The sequence below is a fragment of the Belonocnema kinseyi genome, chromosome 8 (genome assembly GCF_010883055.1).
Source record: "Belonocnema kinseyi isolate 2016_QV_RU_SX_M_011 chromosome 8, B_treatae_v1, whole genome shotgun sequence".
In the NCBI taxonomy this organism is placed as follows: domain Eukaryota; kingdom Metazoa; phylum Arthropoda; class Insecta; order Hymenoptera; family Cynipidae; genus Belonocnema; species Belonocnema kinseyi.
Window position 1 is genome coordinate 59,757,763 of NC_046664.1, and position 25,798 is coordinate 59,783,560.

At 31.4% G+C, this 25,798-nt stretch overlaps 1 protein-coding gene across 2 annotated transcripts in view; it reads right to left on the bottom strand.

Annotated features, from left to right (window-relative positions):
- LOC117178071 (POU domain, class 2, transcription factor 2-like) overlaps positions 1–25,798 on the bottom strand; it is a 254,301-nt gene that overhangs the window by 26,165 nt on the left and 202,338 nt on the right. For both annotated transcript variants that reach the window (XM_033369299.1, XM_033369298.1), the window contains exon 4: positions 17,653–17,709. In XM_033369299.1, coding sequence (XP_033225190.1) covers positions 17,653–17,709 — 57 coding nt within the window. The remainder of the gene's footprint in view (positions 1–17,652; positions 17,710–25,798) is intronic.

Sequence of the window (25,798 nt, forward strand, 5' to 3'; positions counted from 1 at the left end):
AATGAATTAAACAATAAAATGTATTCAAAATTAAATAAATTAAATACATAATTAAATGAATAATTATTACACCATTAAGCCATTTCCCTTTTGGGGTAGGCGTGACTCACTCGGTGGGGGAAAGGAGTTATGTGTGGAAGGGCTAGAGAGTTTTCAGATTGACAGAGAATTCTCGTGTTTTTTATGTAAATAACACGTTCGTTCCGCAACACCGCTCCGACCCAGATTGCTGATCAATCTCTCTAGAAATCACTCCACGTGAAGATCCTCACGAAGTCGTTATGCAAGGTTCCCCACTTGGGTCCATTAGTGGCCAAGGTCTTTTGTTTCAGGCGTCATTCACTCTACTGACACTCTTTTTATTAACTATTTGCCGCCATACATTCCTGTCCTGGCATACTTCTCTAGCCTCTTTTATGTCCATGCATTTTTTCATGCAGGCTCTCGTGTTTCTGTAACTTCTTATGTTTCTTCTAACTAGGGTCACATTCACACATTCTAACCATTCTTTCCGCGGTCTACCTCTGGGCACGCTGCCATTTACTTTACCTTGATACACTTGTTTCGTTAGTCGTTCATTTGGCATTCTCTCAACATGTCCGAACCATCTTAACCGATTTATTTCCCATGTGTCTACTAGCGTCTCTTCTGCACCACATTCTTTTAGAATTATTTCGTTACTTACTTTGTCCATCAGAGTTTTCTCGCATATTATGTGCATGAATCTCATGTCAATCGCGTTAATTTTACTCTTATCTTTTTGATGATAAGTTCATGTCTCGCTACGGTATAGTACAGTCGGTACAAATATAGAATTATGTATTGCCATTGTAGCTTTATTTGATACATTTCTACTTCTGATAAGGGGAGCTGCTCTACCAATAACCTTCTTACGTTCGTTTATGCGTCTATCTAATTCCTCATCTATCTTCCCGTCCCTAGCAAATAAGCTACCAAGGTATACGAACTTATCAACTTGTTCAATTCTCTCATCATTTAATAAAATATTGCATAGTGTTTTCTCACTCTTTCCTTCGAACACCATAGTTTTTGTTTTATTTGCGTTAATTGGAGGCCCAAGTTCTTCATACTTGCATCTAGTTTATTCAAAATTCTTCGTAAGTCTTCGATTGAATCTGCCATGACAACCTTATTATCTGCGAACGCAAACACGTGGGTTAACCATTCTTAAACACTTGTCCATAAATAATTTAAATAACCATGAAGACATAACGCATCTTTGTCTAACTCCTTGAATAATATCGAAACAGTCACTCAATTTCCCATTCACCCTTACACACTTTTTCAATTGAGTTTTCCATCGCATCGTGTTCAACATCGCAGTTGTGGTGTCCTATAGCTTCATCTCCGAATTATCTCCTAAAATAGTCTCTGAAAGCCTCTAGTATTCCGTCTGCATCATATTCCATTTCCCCCCTATTATTTCTCATGTTGACAAATTCTGTACTTTTGTTTTCTTTTATTTTTTTATAAAACAGTTTCTTGCTTCCTTCAAAGTCGTTTTGTATTTTCATCTCTTCTTCTGCTCTAATTGTATCTTTAAGCTCCTTAACTAATCGTTTGAGTATCCTGTTTTCAAGTCTGTAATCATTTCTATATCTATTTCTTTCCTCATTGCTAAGACCTGCGATGTTAAAAGTTCTCCTGTACGCTTCTCTCTTTGCTTTTTGAGCAGCCTGAATTTCATCATTCCACCACGCATCACTAGACATTCTTCCTACAACTGTCGTACCACACACTTCGATCGCACATCTAACAGGGATATCCCGTAACTTTGTCCAGGCGCCCTCTTCTATATCTTTGTTTTTATACGGTCCTTATGCTTTCGATTATCTTATTTTGGAAATCTGTTCGCACATCTGGTTTCTGTAGGTTCTTAATTTTGATTCGCGTTTGTTTTGTTTTCTTGGTTCTCTTTTTTCCATTCCCGACCTAAGAATTGATAATACACTTAAGCTCAAGTGAATTCATAAATATACTATCAATTTTAATTATTCAAAAATATTTTTAATTTTATTTAAATGAATTTCATATGAATTCATATAAAAAGTATTATTTTATAATGCTTCGATTTTTTATTGTTTAATTCTTATAATTAAAATAAAAGTTTCTTAGTTTTCCACCTGAGGATATTATTCTCAAAATTTTTTAATTTTTTGTTCATAACTTTTCGATTTGAAATACCATTTCCATTTAGAACTTTCAAATTCGACAATACCTGTTCAGTTGATATTAATAATTAATTTTAAGATATTTTTATTTTCACGTATTTAAAACTAAAATTGTTATATTTTGAAGGTTTGAACTTAAATCTTTCAAGTTTTTGGAATTTTTCAGTTTTCAATTATAAATGATACAAAATAAAAAATTTAATTTAAATATTGCTTACTTCTAAATCATTCAGTTTAAAATCATTTAATTCAAAATGCTTTTAATCGCGAAGTGTTTACTTTAGAAATTAGATGTTTCAAATGTGAAAATTTGTCATGGGGAAATTGCAATTATCATAGCCCATTATGACACCAGTTTTACTTCTTTAATGTCACATAATATCTGATCGCTTCCTAAGTAGAGGAACATATAAGATTGTAAGATAGCGAAAAAATTGAAATTCTTCCCTTCGTGAGAACCGCCACCCCATTAATGGAATCTCCAATTGCAGAGTTATTGGTTTAATTGCTAATTGCTAGTCTCGGCGCCGAGAGAGTGAAATGTACAAAGAAAAGGCGATGCCGACAATACCGAATTGATGGAATCGTTAAAGAAAGGCTTTTTTTAGTTCCTTTTAGTTACTTATTCTCACGACGATTGATTCTAGTTGATTTCTGTCATTTCAGAAAAACGAGGTCACACCTACCGTTCCAACTATCGGATATTATTACACTTAAGATATGAAAAATTGATAATTGGAGACCATACTTTGTCAATTAAATTAATTAATACATAATGTCATTGAGGTACTGAAATGTGAAATATGAGGTACCTCTGAAATTATCTACAGGGCTACCAGAGCGATATCTCGAGATATGATCAAAAATGTCCAAGCGTGTTTGCGCATGCTATCACTTTTAAAAATTAGAGCAAGAATATGAAATTTACAGAGTGAAATCTTTGAGATATTATCTTTATTTTTAACAAAGAAAACTTTTTAAAAAGTTAAGGTTTCTCGAGATATTACCAACAATGCCTAAGCATATCTGCGTGGAGTTTCTGCCGATCGACGCAAAAATTTCCCAGATTTTATACCTCGACTTCAACTCGTGCCATCACTTAGAAAAGATATGACAAAAATCTGAAATTTATAGAATGTAATTTTTGTATTCTCATTATTACTTTAGGGTGATCAAACTTGAAAAATCTTAACGGGCTATCAAGATACGAATAAGAATTTCTAAGCATGTCTGTGTGGAAGCCAGCTGATAGCGATGATTGCCGACTGAAACTCGACGCAGATACGCTTGGACATTTTTAGTAATATCTTGGGAACCGGCAAAGATTTTTTAAGTTTTCTTGGCTAAAATTTTAAATCAGATTTTGAAGTTTATGTTCTGTGGATTTTAGATTTTTGCTACAGATACCCTAGGTCGTGACACGTGTTGAAATTTAAGGTACAAAATTCGAGAAATCCTTGAATTTTGTTTTAAAACTTTTGGTGTGATATTTCTTCTTCAGAAAAAGAAAATGATCTCAGCTATAGGTTATTCGCGGCATAATTTTGATAAGTTTTGGAACGATTTAAAAATAAAATGTCAGTTTCAACTTCGGACCGAGTTATCGAGTTTCAAAGTCATCATTGATTTTTGGTATCCGCGCTTAACTTAACTTGCATTTTATTAATGAAATTAATTTTCTTAAGAATCGTGTGGAATTCAATACGTGAGTTTTTTATGACAAGAATGTCATGTTTGCCTCATAAAAGTGACATTAAACGTCTCTTTGTTGTTTTTACGAGCACCCTGCCATATATGGGCTAATGATAAGTAACGTCTTTATCAGTATATATCTATATTTTTTTCGCTTTCATATCACAGTAACAATAACGAAGGTCGGAAGTCCAGGTCGCGAAGATGTTACAACTTAAATCGTGAGAACAAAGTGCCAGGAAGGAAAACATCTTGGAACTGTGAGCGGTTTCTCGTGTACGGATCACTGGCCCGACAGTTCCTTCATTCTAGGAAAGAGCGACTACTCGTTTTCATTTCCCCTTACGCGATTATCGGCCTTATACACACTTTATTTCACTGGACGTCTCATCCCTTTCTGTGAACCCTTCATGCACATTTGAACAAACTTTGAAATAAAAACTTCTAATTTCATTTGGATCAACTACAGGGTTGCTTCAAAGTCTTCATTTCAAAATTTCCTGACATTTCCCTCACCAATTTTCAGAGGTGCAACTAGGGTGTGTCACGGTGGTGGGCGTGTCACTTTTCCTGGACGCATTTGAGCGAGGGCGCCAAAATAATGTAATAAAATTTAAATAAATAAATTAATAGAAAAATAAAACTAGAAAAAAAGGAGAATTAGGGGTAGGTATGTTGCACAAGGGTGCATTTTTAAAGTTAACCAATTGAAATTTTCTCTAGATACGCTACCAAGAATTTTTCATTTTCCCTAACCGTTGTACAATTTTCATTTTGTTATGGAAATAATGTTACACCTACATCAATAATGTTATTGCAAAAAATGTTTTTTTAAATTAATCTATGTGAAAGATTTTTAAAGTGAACATAAACTATAGAAACAGTTTGGAAGCTCTTTCGTAAGAAAAATTTGTGCCAAATAAAATAAATGACATAGGTGTATTAAATTTTTAACAAAATCGATACATTTTTAGGCAGAGTTTAAACTTCCGGACAGTCCATACGTTTATCTACGTTTATAACACGATCGGGTCTAAACTTGCACGCTTGGAAAGTAGACATAATTTTTTACAAGGAAAGGAAAATTTTCAAAAAAAATACAAGAAGAATCAAATAAGACTGAACAATTTTAAGTAGAAAAATTAATTTTTAATAAAATAGATATATTTTCAGGCAAACAGATACATTTTTAACTAAGAAGACTGTATTTATACCGAAAAAGTCGAATTTTAATTAAATAGTGGAATTCTCAAATAAAAATGGTAAGTTTACAACAAAAAATGGAATAATTAAATTTTCAGTTAAAAAATGTAAATTTCATTTAAAAAGGAATTTTCATTATAAAATACATTTTTAACAAAATAGTTTAATTTTTGACCTAAGAAATTAATTTTCAATGAAAAAAAATCCATTTTTAAAATGATACATAAATTTTGAACCAAATACATGCATTTCCCACTAAATAGTTGAATTTTCAACAAAAAATATAAATTCTCAACCAAGCGGATACATTTTCAACCGAGAATATTAAATTTCCAACAAAAAAGACGAATCGTCATCAAAATAGTGCAATTCTAAAATAAAAAATGAATAAATTTCGAACCAAAAATTAAACAGTCAAACTTTCAGATGCAAAAATTAATTATAAAAACGAATTCGCAACAGAACAGTTAAAATTTCAAGCAATAACTACCAAAAAGAAAAGTGTTCAATTCTGAAGATCAATTCTTGATACAAGAAATATGCATTTTCGAACAAATAATTGATTTTTTAGCAAAAAAATATTAATTTAAAACAAAAAATGGAATAGTTAAAATTTCAGTTCATAAATGGTTCATTTTTAACAAAGGATACAAGTTTTTTACGGAAAAAAATTAATTTTCAACCAAAAAGATAAATTTTCAACTAGAAACGAAAAAAACGAATTTTCAACAAATTACGTTAATTTTTAACTGAACCGCACAAATTTTTTATTAAAAATGGAATTCTTATATTTTTAGTTTTAAAAAAATATGATTTTTCACACATTAAAAAAACGGTTTACAACAATTGATTTAAACTTTCATCCAAAGAAATCAATTTCCAATCAAAAGATGAGTTTCTCACCAAAAAGATTACCATTCTATTACATAACATGCGGAATACTTTGATTTTCTGTCAAAGAAATTAATTTAAAAAAGAGATTTCAAGTAAATAGTCAATTTTTAACGAAAAAAAACAAAGATTTTTAACTTTAATGATAAATGAACAAACAAGCAAAAATAATGTTTAACGAAAAATTTAAATTTTTAAATAATAAAATAATTTTTGGTTGGTTCGAAAATCAAATCATCATAAAAAATGAAATTCTAAAAGAGTAGTAACACTTTCATCTAAGTAGCTTAATTTTTACCCATAGTGATTAATTCTCAACGAGAAATATAACAGTTGACAACTCAACCAAAAATGATTTTCATTTTTAACAAAGCAGTTGCAACTTTTATCAAACACGATAGGCGATGCATTTTTACACAAAAAAGACGAATTAATTTAGTTTTTATGCCAAAAAGACGAATGTTCTACAAGCCAGTTGATTTATCAAACCGGAAAAATAAAATACCAATAAATAAATTAATTTAAAACCAAATAGTTCCATTCACAATCCTAAGAAATAGATTTCTAACAAAACATTTAAAGTGTCAAGCAAACAAAATTGTTTTAAATATAATTGTTGAATTAAAAAAAAAAAAAATGAAATTTTCCACCAAATAATAAAAATGTTAACCTCAAGATAAATTTTTAACCAAAAAAGTTGTAAAATAAGAAAAAAATACGTTTGTAAAATTTTCTTGCTATTAACTTGTTATTATTAAATATGCAATTCAAATGAAATATTTTGAGACTTCCCTCAGATGATCTTCCATTAGTCTATTCGCAACGGAGAACACATTTCTTATGTAATAAAAAATCTAAAATAGTAGCAAGAAAGCAGTTCTTTTTTCAAACTTGTTTAGTGTACTTGTTTGATGCTTTAAGAAGGATCTTAAATGTTATTATCCAGAAACTGCACATAGAAATGCTTCTACTTTTAATATTTGCTCAAAATCTTCACTACCTGGATTAGACATTCCAAATGATTCAAAACAAAATTTTGAAAATTATTTTACTCATGAACTTATGTATTTTTTCTAATAATGTAAATAAGGAAGTTTTTTTTCTGAAAATAATTCTTCAATATAGGAATGAACAATTGTAAAAGCAAAAAGATAAAAATCATCAACATCTTTCCACTGAAGTTTTAGGAAGAAAAGAATATAGTATATTGTAAAGTTTAATTCATAAGCTTACCAAAGTTATTCAATAATCCCCAGGTTTCTCGTGTGAATAAAAAATATTCAGCCGAATGCTCTCAAGTTTCCCACAAAAACTCTTATTCAAACGAAAAATTTTTATCCGGCGATAAAAATCAGATCCTGAGACAGAAAGCACACGAGGGCCGATACGCGTCAATGATTTGGGAAGGCGTGAATTGAAAAGTCAGGAAAGCGTTTTCCCCGGATTGAAAGCCGAGAGGAAACCTGTGCCTTGAAAATTTGAATAACAAAGTCTGAAGATCGCATTCAACCTGGTGGCGGTCTTGTTGGGTTTATTGACGTCCTTTGCATTCCAAGTGAAACGATTTCCATCCTTCTACAAGAATAATTTCAGCTTGCGGACATGCAACATTTATGGGGATAATTTTTGAGGAAAGGGTGATAAATGTAAGCTCTCCTAGTTTCTTTATTAAGCAGAACATTACTTTTTTCGAATTTTTTTCTAAGTAATTAATTTTTGAAGTACAAAAAAAATTTGCCTCAGCCCTGATTTGAACCAGGAACGAGCTATCTATGAGTGGAACGTTCACTAATTACGCCATCCAGGTGTTGTGCTAATCATGCTATTGGAATTTCAGATTCAAATCCAAGCTGAGGCAGCTTTTTTTTGTTTTTGAAAAATTATTGGTCCAGGGCAATCGTTTTCGTATGGCTTTTTTATTAAATCGAAATTTAATAACTCGAATAATAACATCTTTAAATTAGGGTAACATCTTCTTCGAAAAATGATTTTAAATTATTTGTTAAGATTTCAAGAGAATTTTTATGAATAGGCAATTTTTGAAAAAAAATTATAATTCTGTGTTGGGAAACAGAATTTCAGTAAAGAAATATAATTTTGAGCTTGGGGCAATGAATTTCCGCGAGGAATTATAATTTTGATTTTTGAACAGAAAATTTTGTAAAGAATTATTTTGAAAGTCAAATGATATTTCTTTGCATTATTTGATTATATGATTTTATTTGTATTATGACGGCTCTGTTCTAAGTAAGGCGGATTCTAATTTGGAAAAGGGATTTTTTTTAATATATTTTCATACTCAAAATTATAATAAGAATTATTTTCTGAAATTTCCGATCCATGTAAAAAATTCCCTGTCCGAGGTGAAATTACAATTCTTTACGGAAACTTCTTCTCGTAAATTAAAAATTATTATTTATATTTTTTGTTATCATTATTTATAATTTATTGCGAATTCCCATGCTCATAAGTCAAAATTATAATTATTTACTCAACTTTCCTGTCCCAAAGTAAAAATATATGAAACCACTTTAAATATATATTTTAGTATCACTGTGTAAACTATTTGGAAAAATTTCCCAAAAAGGTTTGGTAGTAGTATTTTTTAACTTACTTGGAAAATTTCTGTACAAAAAAGAAATATTCCCCGCAAAAACGACAATTTTCAAGAAATATTGAAAAAACCACTTTTTTTGCAATTTCAGCAGGAAACCACCAACAATTGAGGAAAAATTACTTAATATATTTTCGGTTATTTCCACTTTGTACTGATAAATTTATTTAAAAAGAGCAAAAATGCCAAAATGTCATGTGGTTTCTTTATTCCTTAAGTGATTGAGAAAATTACCAAACATGATGGGAGTATCATCTTTAAAAACGATATTTTTCCTAAATAAGAGAAAAATTCACAATCTTAGGGCAAAATAAATTTTCTATCCAAAACAGGAAATTGAATCAAACAAATTATTGGAAACATTATTGCATTTTTTGCAGTAATTTACAGTTATTTTTACGGCTAAAAAAATAAGTATTTTCAGGAGAGCAAACCATTTCATCCTAGTTTCAAAGTAATACTGACCAAAATATAGAAACGACTAGACTGCGGATTGCGATGAAAAAAGTCATCTTCAGTTTAGATAAAAAATAAAAACTTGCTTCTAAGATATACCGTGCGGGAATGTTGACATGGCCCAAGCAGGGCACAGGCTTGGAAAAATTAGGCCCTGGCCTGGTGATCTAGTCTGGGTCGAGCTCGAATGAAACGAAAAATCTAGACAGGGCGAGCCTTGATCGCCCAGCTTTGGCCCAGGAAAGGCTCTAGTTTATAATCGATTTCCTGCTATTCTTTATTTTCTTCATTAAAAGTTAAAACTATGCAAACATTTTTTTATTTTTATTCAGGTTGACAAATTAACGTACAGAGGTTTAAATTTAAAAAATGCTCTCCATTCTAATGCGAATTTCCAAATTCGTATTTACACTTTATAATCCAACGAAAAAATTATCTTTCTTTAAGGTTAGAAGTCACGTGCAATCAATACAATTCCATCTGTCTTCAATTTCAGGAACTTTTCCACTAGCCGGGCCCAAGCTCGATCCATTTTAAAATTCAAGCTAGGCCCAGGCTAGGGGCCCAGCTTGACCCAAGTCTGAAACCAGGAAGAAACATAGCGATTTTTGCATAGCTAGGGGAGCTGAATAAGAACAACAAATGTTTGTTAGAAACAAATCATTCTGTTCCGAGAAAATCAAAATTGATTGTGCCCTGGATTGTACTGCGATAGACGATTATTCGTTGAAAGGACTATACAAATTTTGGTTATCTAGTTCGATACTGCCATCCTTCATTGGTTTCATTTATCCCAATATTTGTTGAATAATATTTCTAAATAATTATTTTGGTTGCAATTCTCGAATAGGCTTACATGACAGTCAGGAAGTCAAAAGGTAACGGATTGACGAGCTTTGGGTACAAGGAAATTAAGACTCGATTCTCGTTTCCGTTCGAGAAATCTTCCTGAAGTGCAGGACGAAGGAATCTCGAGGCGAGCCTTATTGGCGAAACAGGTGTGCTGTACGTTAGTGGCATAAATAAACAAGCGATTATCGCTTACAGGACGTACCCAACTGAACTCTCAACATTAAATTTGCACTGCACTTTTATCCAACCGCCTTCCAGGAAGCGAATTAATGAATGATCGTGAATAATAAAATCGGTATCGTAAATCATCATCATTAAGACTCGCAAATTGGAAATCATTTTTAAACTAATAGAATCCCTCAGGATCATTAGATGAATACATTACATTTCATAATTCCCTCACTTGGAAAAGTCTCGCCAATTCATAATCATATATACTATTAATAAAATTACCAATTTCGAAATTCCCTGACTTTTGTCTTACCAATACTTTTTAATTTTCCCTCATCGTTATACATTTTTTTTTCAGTTTTAAAAACATATAATTAGGAAATAAGTAATGTTCATCTCGATTCATACTAAGGCAATCTTTTTTTCAAGATCTATCTTAAAAACTCTTAGAAACAAAATTTTATAAGGCGTAATCGACAAAGTGCATAAGACGAAAATAGTAAATTCGCATTTATTACAAGATATAGATATTGTATTTTCCACAAAATATATGATATTTTTAAACAAATAGTTGATATTACAACCAAAAAGATAATTTTTTACCCAAACAAAACGAATTTCCAAAAATACATAAACCTTTAACACAGTACTTGAATTTTTAACTAAAAAAGAAATGAAAACAAAAAGCAATGTTCGTTTGAAATGGTGAACCTTAAGAAAATGAAATTTTAACTAAGAATATTGATTTCCCGATTAAAAAGGCTTCGACTTAAGTTCGACTTGAATTTTAATCTCATTTATGAGACAAAAAAGGTTCGATAATCTCAGCCAAGTCAAGGCTCGTCTTGAGTCAAGTAAACGTCATCTTCGCCAAGACATCTATGTCTCGGAGACGAACTCAAGACATAACCACGTAGAACTCAAGTCGAAGCATTTTTACTCGGGTTCTTACCAAAAAAGACGAATTTTTACAAAAATACATGGATTTTCACAGAAATAGTTGAGTTTTCAAATCAAAAAGATAAATTTTAAACCTAGAATAGAATGATTTAATTTTCAGTTAAAAAATAATACTTTTGAACAAGAAAAAGGAATTTTCAACCAAAAGAGATTTTTCCTTCAATGAAAAAAATCTTTAATGCAAAATGTTTAATTTTCCAGCCAAAAAGACAAATTTTTCTTTAAATGAGATACATTTTCAACTCAAAAATATAAATTTCTATAACTGAAAAACTCATTTTCAATAGAATTTTTGAATTTTAAAACAAAATCATGTATTTTTTAATGAAAAGCTGAATGTTTGATAAAAAAAAATTTTTTTTCTACAAAAATAATTGCATTTTTCAACTAAAAAGACGAGTTTCTAACCAAATATGTGAACTTTCAATTAATAAAAGTACATTTTTAGACTAAAATGGAATAGTTACATTTTCCTTAAAAAAATTATTTTGTACTAAAAGGAAACGAATTTTTAACCAGAGAAATAATTTTTAAAACTAAAATTAGGACTTTCAACCAACAAAATAAACTTTCTACTCATTTGTTCAAGTTTCAGCCAAAAATAAAAATTTTCAACGTAATACATGACAAAAGATAAACTTAAAAAAAAATCCATGAATTTTCAACAAAGCATTTGAATTTTCAACCGAAAACAAAAATATTGTATAACAAAAATATTAATTTTCTACAAGAAATTTGAATTTTTTGAAAAACAAACGAATTTTCAACTGAAAACGATAAGAGTTTAACCAAAATATAATAGTTATATATTCAGTTTGGACAGATATTTTTTAACCAAAGGAAATAACGAATTGTTAACAAAATAGTTAAATTTTCAATCATAGAAACTAATTTTTGATTAAAAAGATTATTCAGGCAGCAACCCCGTTTTTCTCTTAAATTATTACAATATTTATGATGTAACCTAGGACTTCTACTTATTTTTTATACTTACAAAATAGAATTTGCCAGTAGTGCAGGTTGAGAACTACTGTGATTTCTCGAAAATGACACGAATATCGAATATAATTCAGCGAGTTCTGGCAACGGTTTCGCTGTGGCTAGCGAGAGGTTATTTGTAAAGAAAAAAATGAAGCGGGTGGCGAGTGGTGGCGCTAGGCGATCGGAAGTGTGTCAAATTACAGACGTCCGCGATATTAATGACTCCTAATGACATGCCCCCTTCCCTTGGGGCCTGACGTATCCCCTCCATTGACTACTGGGCCCATCGGTTGGGGCCTCTTACCCCCTCCACTCGTCCTTCTTTCCCCGGCTGCAGAATATCGCCGTTAGCGGCTCGCTGAGTAGCCGGTAGTACTGGGTCCGATTCAGGGAATCCACATTAAAATAAAATTACTAATTGACTCGCAGGCTAATAGCAATAAGACAAACAGCGGGCTAAATGCTATAAAGTAAAACACAGGTTGCCAATGAAGATTCTCTGTCTCTCTTTCTTTGTTGTTTCCTTCCTCCTTTTTCGCTCTCTTTCCCTCGGAGTCGATTCAGCCCCCTTCACCCCTCTGGTTGGTAGGCAGATAACCAAGAACTCATTGGCAGAGGGACTTAAGTCCTCTGGTTACGACCGGTTCGTGATTTCCGAGAGACCAGCCTCGAGGATTTTTTTGTCCAAGAGCGTTCCTCTTTTCCTTTGGCTTTGCCCTGCGTCCGAAGGACTCGCGGAATTTCAAATGGGTCCTCGAAACTCGGAAAGGGTGCACCGATTTTTTTCAACGAGAACCGATGCGCATTCCTTCACCGAGATGATACTTCTTTGTCTCCGGACCGATTCGTGATTCCCTGAGAGTGGCTTCAAGGCGAGTTTGATTTTTTCAAAATTTAATTGTTTCTTGAAATGTCAAAATCGGATTTTAATTCAGTTCGTGGTACTTGGAATTATTTTTTTTTATTTTAGTTTTGCGTTTATTTTTTAACATTTTTCAATAACATTTTCGCAGAATATAGCAGAATAGTCAACGATAATCAAAATACAACATATAATCAATTTTGTTGATTCTTGAAAGAATCTAAATCATAATAGGAAGAGAAAGTGTCAAGATATCGTTCGTTATTGCGAAAAAAATAGTGATATGCGTCAAGCTATAACTGAAGGTTTCGAATCCTCCCTTTTTCGCGAGAAGACATTTACTACCCTCGTAAACCTGGTTGTTAGATGGGACGCATCACCTTGTACGTGTGACAACCGTCATTTCAAAAAATATAATACGTTTGCTCAGCAACATTTTCGAACCAATTCAAATTTTATTGTACTTTTTATCACTAAAAACATGAATTACAAGAAGGAAATTGTTACATTTATTTTTCTAGTAATAAACTAATTGCAAGCATTATTAACATTTTTATTCTGTAATTATTAATCATAAAGAAAGGTTTAGCATCTAATAAAGTATTTTCTGATTCAGAATTAAAAAGAAAACAAATTTTGACTTTAAATTATGTAAAGAAACCAAACTTGAATACTTAAGCGCTTAAAGGCTTTTTAATTTTTATATTTTTAAATTTAAAATTCTTAAGATTTTATGAATCTATACTAAGCTGAAAAATAATAAAAATCTGCGCATCATAAAGTTTAGGAACACCTTATCAAGATTCTAAAAGATTATCTAAATTCTAAAATGTATTCAATTATTATGATTAAAGGAATTTGTATAATTTATTAAAAGAAAAGAAAACTTGGTGAGATTTTATCTTTTTTTTAATAATAATAATCACGCCAAGTTTTCATTTGTTTCCTTTGAATAGATTTTCAAAACATCTGTAATTTAATCAGCTGAATAAGTTTAAAAAACAGATATATTTTACAATTACTTAGCAAAGTTTAATTTAAAAAACTATGTAGATTGTACTAAAACTCTTTACCCAAATTTTCTGCATCGTGGATGTTCTTGGCAAAGATATCCATTTTTTTAAAAATAAAAATGGTTATAAAAGAAAATACTCGTTTTAAAGTAATAAGAATATTCAGTACTCAACATAATATTATGCATATAATTTGTATTGATATTGATAATATAAATGACAATATAACTGGAATCCATTTGTCTAATTTCCATTTTCCTAGACCTGAATATTTAACCAATGGAATTATTTTCAAAATTTTTTAGAAATCAGTTTAATACTGTAAGCTCCAGTTTTTCTCAATTACAAAAAATTGCTTCTTTTTTTAAAACCAAAAGTGCAAAATTTTGAAAAATAATTGAATAAAATTTTTTTGGCGATATCTTTAAGCCTCCTAGCTGACAAGAACATAAAAATATCTGATCCATTTGGTGTAATAGTGTAGGTATCGTGTGTTATTAAATTGTTAGAAAATCGCTTTTTCAATTAAAAGTGAAATATCTCGAAAGTTGATGAATACGAATTTAGCGAAATTTTGAAAAATTATCATAAAAATTTTCCAAGATATCCCGAAAGTTTTCTAGAGGAAAGATTTTTCAGATTCAAACGAAATTTCTTCGAATCAAAGAAAAATATACATTCGCTCTCAGACAAGGAAATTTTTTTGATTCATAGAAATGGTATCTTGTTATAATGAAAAATTTTCATAAATTTAAAATGATTTTATTTATTTTAAAATCATTTTTGGCTAAATGAAAAAAAAATTATGTTAAAGTAACGGTTCATTTAATTCAAGAAAAAAATTTTTTAACGTAGGCATGATAGGGCAGAAAAAGTAAAATATCTTTAGAATTAATTAATGCATTATAAATTCCTGAAAAACAGCACTAAAGCTTCAACTATAGTTAATTAATCGCAACATTTTTAGATGAATCGGTCGAACAATGTAGGTCAACTGAAGCGCTCAAAAGTCGAATTTTGGGCATAACAAGTAACATATCTTTAGAAATAATTAAAAAGTCAACAGTTTCTGAAAAATTGATCTGGAGCTTTATCTAGTTAATTCATTTTTCAGTTTTTATATGAGTGTTTTATATTGTTGAATGTAGGCTACACTTCGATTGAACTTTTGAAAAATCGAATTTTGGGCATACACTAAGAGGGAAGTATTTTTTTTAATTAGAGAAACAAATTCTTCGATTTTTTGTTTCACTTGAAAATGAAGAAAGCCAATTTGAATTATGGAAATAGTTCCATTGAAACAAATAGAAAAACATTTTTCTGAAGTTTGAATCACAGAAATTTCGTCAAATCAAGAGAAACTTCTTTAAATCAAAGTATTTTTTGACACATAATGTTTTTCTGATTTTAAAAAGTTAAATATCTTTAAAAATAGTTAATTAATTGAAATATTCTGAATGACGATACCTGGAGCTTTAACTGGAAAAATTATCCTAAAATTTTCAGACGAATCAATTGGCTACAGGTGAACTGATCAGTTAAAAATGATAAATTTTTCATGATTTCTGAATCTGCTGTGTCCAGTTTACAAATAATGGACAAAGTGTCCACAAAATGTTCTAAATGTCAATGTTCTGGTATTTAAATTGCAAAAACCTCTGGAAACAAACCAAGTTCATTTGCTTTCAGAAGATAACAATTTTCCAATTGGAAATCACAATGGTATTGTTTAGATAGAATTTTTGATCAATGTGAAACTTTTTAAGGAGTAGAATGTTGGTCTTAATTTGTGTATCCTTCGGAGTAATATCCTTTCCCAAAATAGACATAATAAAAAAGTCTAAGATTTCTAAAATTAAAGTTTCTTTTGTTTAAAAAAATCCCGAGAGTCCTAGTTTCCGTTGATTTGCCTGACTGCATTTTGTTAGAATTCAGTGGTATGGGAGAATTTTTGTATAGTGTTTTTCACCCAAACGCATGATCACTGCCATTTGGCTAATTTTTTCCAAGTAAAGTATGTCATAAAGCCAATTACAGTTGGCATTGTGAGTCCCGCCCCGACTGCTCGGTAGTTTGTCATTTGTTTTTAAGAACCCCTATGGCCAAAACGGCGTAACCGCCCTTTTAACTTGGCGTTGCGAGAGAAGCTGGGAGAAGAAAGCGACGCATTATATGTATCTCTGCGGCTCGAGATGGAATCTTTCGACGGATCGTAAAAACTTTTTGGTTTCAAAGTCAACCGGACGACGAAGCGCTCGATAATAATCGACGAACAATTTGCAATTTGCAATTTGCAAAAGCCCCGAGGTTTCACGGCAGGCTTTTCTCTCTTTCGCCCAGCAACCATCAACCCCTCGCTCACTTAGCTCTACTATATGGTACCCTTTGCCTCCCCTCGGTTTAGTTTTAGTTTCTCGTATTCTCTCTTTTTATTTCTGCTAGAAATTCGGCGCCAGCTTCAAAATGCAATTGCAGTCCGTGGAATTGCTGGGGTTGGGTCTCGCTCACGTGACACCAGCAAAAAACGAACGAGATATTCTCCATTTGAAACACTCCTCCACTTCAGGAAGGCGCGTGGGAAAATTCCACCTGCTAGCTGTCTATAGTTGATCTCTATAATTCTATACTATTTATACCTTTGATAAGATGTAAAATCAGGGTGTCTACATGAAAGATAATTTTAAATTTACGGTAATTTTCCAATTTTATTCCGGTTAGTTGTTGATTGAATTAACATATTTTTCTCGCTGAACGACGTTGGCAACTAAATATATTTTTTTTAGAAAGGTTCGAATTTTAATTTAAAACGTGTAGATGGTAGAAGTAGACTCTCACAAAGCGCCGGGTGCTTGGGAACAAAGTTCACACTAAGCGCCCGCTTAGTTATGCCACGCCTCTAAGGTTGGGCGGAAAATTACTCTGAGACCTATTGGCGGAATATTTAAATATTGGCTGGCAGACGGGCATCTAATCCACGCTTAAATCGCTTATTGAATTTAGAGGTAATGAAAGGGAGAGGCACTTGGCGAGAAAAGGCGCTTGGCGAAAAGGGTGCTTGTTGGAGAAAACGCTTCGTGAAAAAGGCGCTTTGTGAGAGTCTGTTGTATTTTTATAGAAAAATTTAATGCGCATCTTTGTTTCTGGATACAAAATTTGTATATTTTGCCGTTTTGCAAAATAAACTTAAATCATACATTCATAATCGCCCCATTCGAAAAGTTTTTCAGGGATGTTTAATTATGTTTTCTATTTAATTATTTGTTCATAAAGCTTTTAATTTGCATATTGCTACATTCGAGAGAAAAACCTCGGTCACCGAATTAAATTCCCAAGTAATTTCTGGTTTTTCCCTTGGTAAACAAATTTTCTGAAAATTACCAGTTTTTAAACTATCAAAATAAGTATTCTAACTGAATCCAGAGCAATATGATTTGACATGTTACTGAGCATCAAGCTATAGCTAAATTTAATTATGAATTTCGTGATAAACCAACTCTGTGATTACGTTTTACGGCTACTCGATTTTTCTTCAAGTGTATAAAAAGTAAAGATGTTAACCTCTTTCGAAAACTGGTATAATTGTTTGAAAAAGTGCAACATCAGGCGACAAAGAATATTATTCCTAGAACTTGATTCTTCCCTGACTGAAATTGTCTAGTTATGAAGAGAAATTAATGAGCAATCTTCAGATTCAATTTTCAAGAAGATTGGAAAAATCCTCTAGGTGAAATACTAAACAGCGAGCTTGACAGTTACTTTTTTTACCTTGCATAGATTCCGGAGATGCTGGTTCCTTGTCGATTCGACCAAGCGCGTCGCTTGCTGAAACACAAAAAGAAATTGCAAATTTAGAATATAAATAGAAAAAAATTCTAATCATATTTATTGCTACAAAACAGAACAAATTTAATTTCTCTTAAATCTGTACAAATTATGGAGGAAACAATAGAATACAATCTAAGGTAGCGAGCTTAAATCTCAAATGTTCAGCCCGAACGGGCGAGGTTAGAACTCGGATAGGTGAACTTTCGGGATTGTTATTTTTATTTAAGTTTTCATGGCGTTCAACTATTTTTGAACGGGAGGTTTGAACGCTGTAATAAAAATTAGGTTATGGTATGAGTTTTAGAAACTGCAGAGGATTGAGTACGTCAGACTTTACCTGAAGGCTAATTGAGAGTTGGGGTAATTGAGAAAATTGAGATACTTGGCGTTAAGTTAAAGGACGAACATTTAGCAATCAAAGAATACAAAACTAGAATCCAATCCAGGAAATTCGATCTCCCAAGTGGTGGGACCTTATCAATCAGGGCGACAGTCGAATTATGCTAAAACACGACCAATCAGCGTGACACATGGCACTCGATTGTCCACCGATAGAAAGTTCCCTCGAAAAGGGTCGCAATGCCCTAAAAATGAAGCATTCGATATTCAAATAATCTATTTGGGATGTCCTTGGAGCAAAAGTGGATAGAAGATGGTGGTAATTCAGGGAAAAGATGACCACCATACGTCATGGCGGGGGACTGACCGACCCTAGGGGAGACTGGCTACTACCCCCTGGGGGGTCGCAACTCAGTATGAAACGACTGTATTCAGATAATCCCCCCCCACCTCCTTCGCCACCTCAGAAACATTTCAATACGGGCTCTTATGGGATGTACCAGTACATTTTGATACCTCATAAAATAGCTATCTTACAACTTCCAAATTTATAGGTATTTTTGTACAGCTTTAAAAGTTATGGGTACCTACTTTTTTTGCGTGACAAAAAATAGATGCGGATGTAAGCAAGTGCGAAGGAAATTTAATTGTTACTTAAAAATAGTTGTTTCTTGACTTGGTTTATTTTGCAGAACATGGTCAACTTTCATATGTATTGATTTACCAGTATAGGAATGGTAATTTTAGTAAATATTTATATTATCAAATCAGTAAGAAACTAATCGAATTTTAAAGCCCTAATTTCTCCTTCAATTTTCACTGGTTATGGTATAATTTCTTTATTTCGGTTTTAATTATTTTAAGTTACAAAAAAGCATCCTCACTTTTCAATTTGAAAATGATTCAGATGTAATAAATATGTTTATACGAAACATTGAGAATCCCAAGAATAGGAAGTAAAATAATGAAAAGTAACTCAATCTTGTTTGATCTTGATAATTTTTGATAATAATTTGTAGGTAAGATTGAAGATCAATGATAAGAATTGAAATAAAGTTCACCCGCATTTCTGAAATATTCAAAGCAAAGTGATAAACTAAGTATGGACCCCTATTTATGAGGAAATTGTACCCACAATCCCACAACTGAGGAATATTTTGAGTCTGTTGTAAATTATACGACAATAAAGGCCCACCACAATCTAAATTCTCAAGTCTAGAAACCTTGACGAAAATGGATCACCAGGAAGCGTTTAGAATATTTGTCTGGTTTTATAATGTTTCGTATATAATCTGCGGGTCAATTGACCTAAAACCTCAGAGCCAGTCAACCATGAAATTATGTCATAGAAAAGTTAAAATTGACCGCATAATGGCATTTAAATTATACTTGATAATATATGGGTACCAATAACCAGAAGTCTATATATTAATTATTTTCGACTGTATGAATATCTAAACCGTATTTCATGTAGGTAATTTTCTGAGATCATTCTGCTTTTAGATCGCTAACAGGAAATTCTGAAATATGCTTCTTGGCTTTATATAAATTAATTCTTGTTCTCAGGCAAATAGTATTTGCAACTTTACCATTTTTCATCAATTTCTATTTCTTTCTAATTTTGTAATGCTTTTTTTTGCATAATTAGCTTTATTTCAGGCTTTTTTCTAGATTAAATCGTATCAATTGATTTTAGTTATAATGTAAATTAAAAGGATGCGGTCGTGCAACCTTGAATGACGAGCTTTAAGCAAAACAGTAATATTTTCAACCAAAGAGATGAATTTTTTAACTAAACTGACGAAACTTCACCCAAAAAATGAATTTTGAACAAAGCAGTCAACTTTCAATCAAGTAATTACATTTTCAAGAAAAAAAAAAGAATTTACAAGAGAAGATGCAATGATCGATATTTCAAATAAAAGCTATTTTAATGTTAAATCAAAGATAGTTCATTTCATTTTAATAATAATAATTTTTAACAAAATAATCATTTTTTAAAAATAAAAATGTTAAATTTTCAATTTTCAAAATCATTTTCAACTACGTAATTCGATTTCTACCACAATGATACATATTTTACCGAGAATATTAATTTTCTAAAAAAAAAAGAAGATTTGTGAACCAAACAGTTGAATTTTCAACTGAAGAAGATCCATTTTCTACCAAAAATAAAAAAATTTAAATCTTTGGTTAAAATAATTCATTTTTAACATTAAAAAAAGGATATACATACAACAAAATAGTTAAGTTTTCAACAACAATAAAAAGTTTATTTTTTAAACGATTCAGGTTTTTTTAAAGATTAGTTTTACGTTTACAATGATTTTAAAATACGTAGAAAAATATCTGGAAGATCTTTGGACAATTTTTTAATTTTACAGGATTTGAAACAAATTTTTATAATTATGTAGAATTTTTTTAATTAAAAAAAAGTTTAATGATTTTAAAAAACTTCAAGGTGTTTTAATAAATTTTCGAGCACTTGAAATAATTTATTCACAACAATTAAGAGACTTTCCAGTATATTTCAAAGTATTTCCGAATATTTTAAATAATTTTTGGATATTTGAAAGAATATGAATTTTTTTAGGGAATTCTAAATGATTCCAAGGAACTTTTTATAGATTTTAAAGAATTTATTCAAGAGAAGTGACGAATTTCGTAGGGTGTCAAGAATTAGAGAGATTTTCCAATTTCTTTTAAACTCTTTTGAATTCTTTATAGTTTATTTTAGTTATTATTCTAAGTTCCCTCAATTCTATAAAATTAAATCAATTTTGTGTTTAATTCATCCAGAAATCTTTTGAATTTACCTTAAATTCTTAGGCATTTATTCAAATTCTTTGAAATTGCCTCGCATTTTCCAAAACAAATTCCAAACCTACTAAATTGAATTATATTTATGCATATTTTTGAATTGTTGTCAATTCAATTGATTTGTTTAAAATTCGCCTTTAAAATTTATGAATTCAGTTGAGTCTTCTAATTTCCTTCGAATTCTTCTAAATTTATTTAAAGAAGACGAAAGAAATAACAGATAGAAAAAAAGAGAAAGAAGGGGATTTAGTTGGTTGCCTTCTCAGATTTCTTTCCTCTTTTTTATTCTTGACCAGAAAAGAAGGGAACATTTTTTTTCTTTTCATTTTTAGGAGAAATTTTTTTTCAGATTGCAATGGCAACATTTTATACTGGTTGTCCAAATTTAGTCGTTAGATTCTTGGTTTTATTTTCAGGAATCCTGCACATTAACTTGATTATTGCAGGTTAAATAGGCGTTTAAATTTGATTTTGATCTCCTTTAAATTTTTTAAATTTGTATTAATGGTCAAGGAAAATTAAAAAAAAAATCAGGGAAAAATCGGTAAATTTTGTGACTCCACTACAAGCGTTAACGAAATGGACTGTACTTATACTTTGATTCGTGTCCCATAAACACATGTGGTCTGACTATAACTTCACCATGACGTGCTTGAAAACGTGCGGCTTGCCACTCAACAAGAACTGACCTTTATGAATACTAAGAAGGCGGCAAAGCACGCGATTTGCGGTTGTCGGAAAATCGGAGCGTGTCAATAATTAATTCACAGCTTTTGCGGTTCATTTTCGAGAAATGCTTCCGCTCTTATCGGAAATCGACATCTCGTTAATAATCTTCTACCTGGCCTCCCCCCTAATCCCACATTTATTCTGCTATTCTGGCGAAGAAAGTTGCGATTGACAGTTTTTTGTAGGGTTTGCCGCAATGCTATCTTTATGTCAGAATGTAATCCCTATGGGAAAATGTAATCTTTATGGGAAAATGTGATCCTTATAGCAATCTTGCAATCGTTATGGCCCAATGTTGAAAGCAACGTGCTTTACCAGGACATTCATATTATTTTATCACAAATATTAGAATATCTATACCAAAGTGAAACCAACCATAGACCACTTTTCCTATTCCCGCAATTTATTATGCTTATTTATTTATGTTGGTTTATTTAATTTATTCTCTTTTTTCCTCTTTTTGATTTTTTTCCAAGAAAGAAATCTTTTATTTTTCAGGAAAAAATTGTTATCTTTTTTCAAATTTCAATATAGGAAAATTCTATGGTGGTTGTCCAAATTTGGTCGTTGGATTTATGGTTTTATTTTCAGGAATTCTGCACATTGATTTAATTATCGGACGTTAAATAGGATGTTAAATTTAATTTTAATCTCATTTAAATTTCTTTAATTTTAATTTATTCCACCATCCTGAGGAAAAAAGTCGTTAACTACAGTTTGTTATAATATTTTCCGCAAGGCGATGCTTATAGCAGAATGTCGAGACATTTTGTGAAGGTTGGTTACGGTTTGGTGGAGAGGGTCCTTTGCTCACGTACGTAATTTTTTCAAATTCGCAAAAACATTCTCCTGAAGATTATCTTTTTAGTTATAAATTTTATTATTTTTCTGAAACTTAAACAAATTTTCTTACAAAGACATTATTTTGGTTGCAAATTCAACTGTTTCGTTAAAAACTCGTCTTTTTGGGTTGAAAATTCAACTTGTTTCGTAGGACATCAACCTTTTGCTTAAAATATATTTTTTGTTGCTAATAAGTCAACTGAAATATTTTTTGGATGAAAAATATTTTGTCTTAAAATTTGCCTTCTTGATTTAAAAGTTCGACCATTTAGTAGAAAATTAATTTATTGTTTACAATTCTTATTTTGATGTTGGATATTTCTTTGGATGAAAATTTAACTATTGTTTGTAGGCTTTTTTGAATTATCCTGTTTTAGAAGAAATTTTATATCTTTGGAATGGAAGCTTCTAATGTGTCCCCTAAGGGTTGACATTTTTCTTGCACCTTCTCCTCTATTCCTTTACACACACTCCACACAGTTACTTGGTGGTGGAAGGAGGACCTACAGTTTAAGGTGGGTTCCGAACCACCAAGAGCAACAGCTTTAAGTACTTAAAGAAAACCTTTTTCTCTAGAGGTACCGGTCCCACGACTCTCCGGAGATTAACACTCCACTTGCTAGGCTAGTGTTCACCGCATGGGCCGCCAAGACTCTTCCAGAGTGCGAGGCGGGAATTGAACCCGCAAAAGCCGAAGGAGTGGGTCCAAAGTTTACGCTTTAGCCCCCTCGACCATCGTCCCACTAAGAAATTTCATAACTTCCTTGAATATAAAATTTGATGATAAATTCAAGTCTTTTTTTAAATTTGTCTTTTTGATTTTTAGATTCACCTGCTTCAGCCGAAATTACATCTTTCTTAGATAAAAATGAAACTGTTTGTTTGAAAATTCAACATTTTTTGTTAAAAAGTAGTATTTTTGGGGTGAAAATTCTACTGTTTTGTTAAAAATTTAACTATTTCGTAGATATTTAAATTTTGTTTAAAATTTATGCTCCAGTGTTGAAAGATTAATTTAAATCTTTTTTGGAAGAAAGTTCTTCTTCAAAAAAAATGTGTCGCTTTTTATTAAAAATCTTTCTAATTTATTATAAATTTAATCTTTCTTGGATAAAAACGTAACTATTTATTATAGAATTCAACTATTTTGTTAAAAATTCATCCTTTTCGGTTGAAAAATTTGTATTTTTGAATTTTAAATCCGATTTTTTTGTATAAACTTATTTTTGGTTAAAAAATTCATATTTTGGTCTTTTAAATTAAACTGAATTATTTTTTAACAGAAAATCTAACTAGTTTGTTGACAATTTACCTTTTTGGTTCGAAAAATCATCTGTTTCGTTAGAAATTTAATTTCTTTTATGAAAATGCAATTTTTTGGTTACAAATTATTGTTCTTTGCTTGAGTGTTTAAAAATTTTCTTCAAAAGATTTAGACGAATCACTTTAATTAAAAAATCTTTTTTTTTGCTATGGAAGATTTATATTTTTACTTGAAAATTAAGTTTTTTAAATTGAAAATTCAACTACTTATGTAAAAGTTCACCTAAATTGTTGAAAATTAATTTTTTTGATTGCAATAAGCTTATATCTTTGCCTGAAAATTGAACTGTTTATTGGAAAAGCCCTTTTTTTGGATTAAAAATATTTTTTTAGTTGAAAACGTAACTTTCCCCATTTTTTAGGATTGATCTTTTTTAGTTTCTATTAAAATTTTATTTTTGGTTGGGTTTCGGTTTTAGAGAAAGTTCATCTTTTGGCTCGAAACTTTAAAAATTGAGATAAAAGTTAACATTTTTTGAAGCAAGAACATTTATTTGTTGAAAATTCGTCTTTTTGGTTTTAAAATTAATTTTTTTTTGTATCTATTTTATCTCTTTTTGATTGAAATAGAAACCATAGCACTTTTTTGTTGTGAATTGATCTTCTTAGAAAAAAATTACTTAAGGGGAAATCAGAGAATTTAAAAAAAGAAGTCCTTGGATACCCTGCCAAATTATAGCAGCAATAACTAGCAAAACATTTCTGGAAACTAAAAATTACGTACTCTAGGGGGGGGGGGGGGGGGGCGTAGGAATATTTCGTTACGGTTTGTTACAGGGTGAAGGGGGGTTCAAGAGAGGGCCTATAATCCGTTACGTAATTTAAGTACGGCCCCTAAGGCTTGCCGCAAAATTTAGATAGAAACGTTCTTAACTAAGACGACAGTGTTATCCATCGAGAAATTTTTGACTATCTATAAGAAGATTCCTGTTGCCGATCCTTACCGACATCGGCCATTTTCGAGAGTTTGTTTAGACAACAATTTGTCAATTTCTAAATTTAGATATAGGTAAATACCCTAAAATTAGAGAAATAAGTTTTCATTCTGAGTAAGTCGTTCGATGTGCTGAGTTGAATGAAAATGCAGGTAGGTAGAGTTTAATGCATTTTTAATCAGACGCTTCTTCATAATCATCGTAATTTGAATAATTTATCATCATTCACAAACACATAGGAATGTGCGTCTGCGCACAATTTGAAGCATGAAGTTCAGTCAGTCCATCCGGAATTAACATGCTGGACCGGAAGTGGGAGGATTCATCTATACCCGCACGTTCCGACGCATCAGCGTGTCACGAGTTTTGATGCGTAGGGGCCCATTTCCGCGATTCCTCATCGTTTTTGTATCTAATAGCAGACGCACATGCGAACGCGTCCTAATGTACGGTTCCAGGCTCCACGTACCATGACCAATGCCGCATATTCGACGCACGAGGCGTGCAGATACAACATTATTGCTTTTAAAAAACACTGTAATCTCGTTAGAATACCGGCCCCCAAGTGGCCGCTAACTCAATTTCGGCACATATCTCAGAAGCTCAATAATTCTTCTTTTTCAAGGAATCTGTATTATCATCAGATAATAACAGAAATTCTTAGCGTCTTTTCAGACTAGATGGAAGTATAAATTAAAAATTTTTTAATTACCTTTTTTTTAAACATCTTCTTTCCCTCCGCTGGGATGCGAACCACGTAACTTCTGATTGCCAGTCGGATGCTTTTCCATTAAGCTACTCGAGCGTGTATTTCTGAAAACGGTTCTTCTTTCGATCTCTCTAGTGGCTTAAGGGTAAAGCACCCGACCGACATTCGGAAGTTCTGTGTTTCGATTCCCAGCGGAGCGAAGGAGATCTTTCTTCGGAAAAAATGTAATTTAAACAAATTTTAATGCATAGCTCCATCTAGTCTGAAAAGACTCAAGTCTCCACACTTACAGTCTGTCAAGTTAAAGCGTGGGTGGCTTTACTCGCAGTCGGTAAGGTGTATCGACATGATTGTGGTGTCAAAATATTAAGAAGAGCTCCCTCTTTCA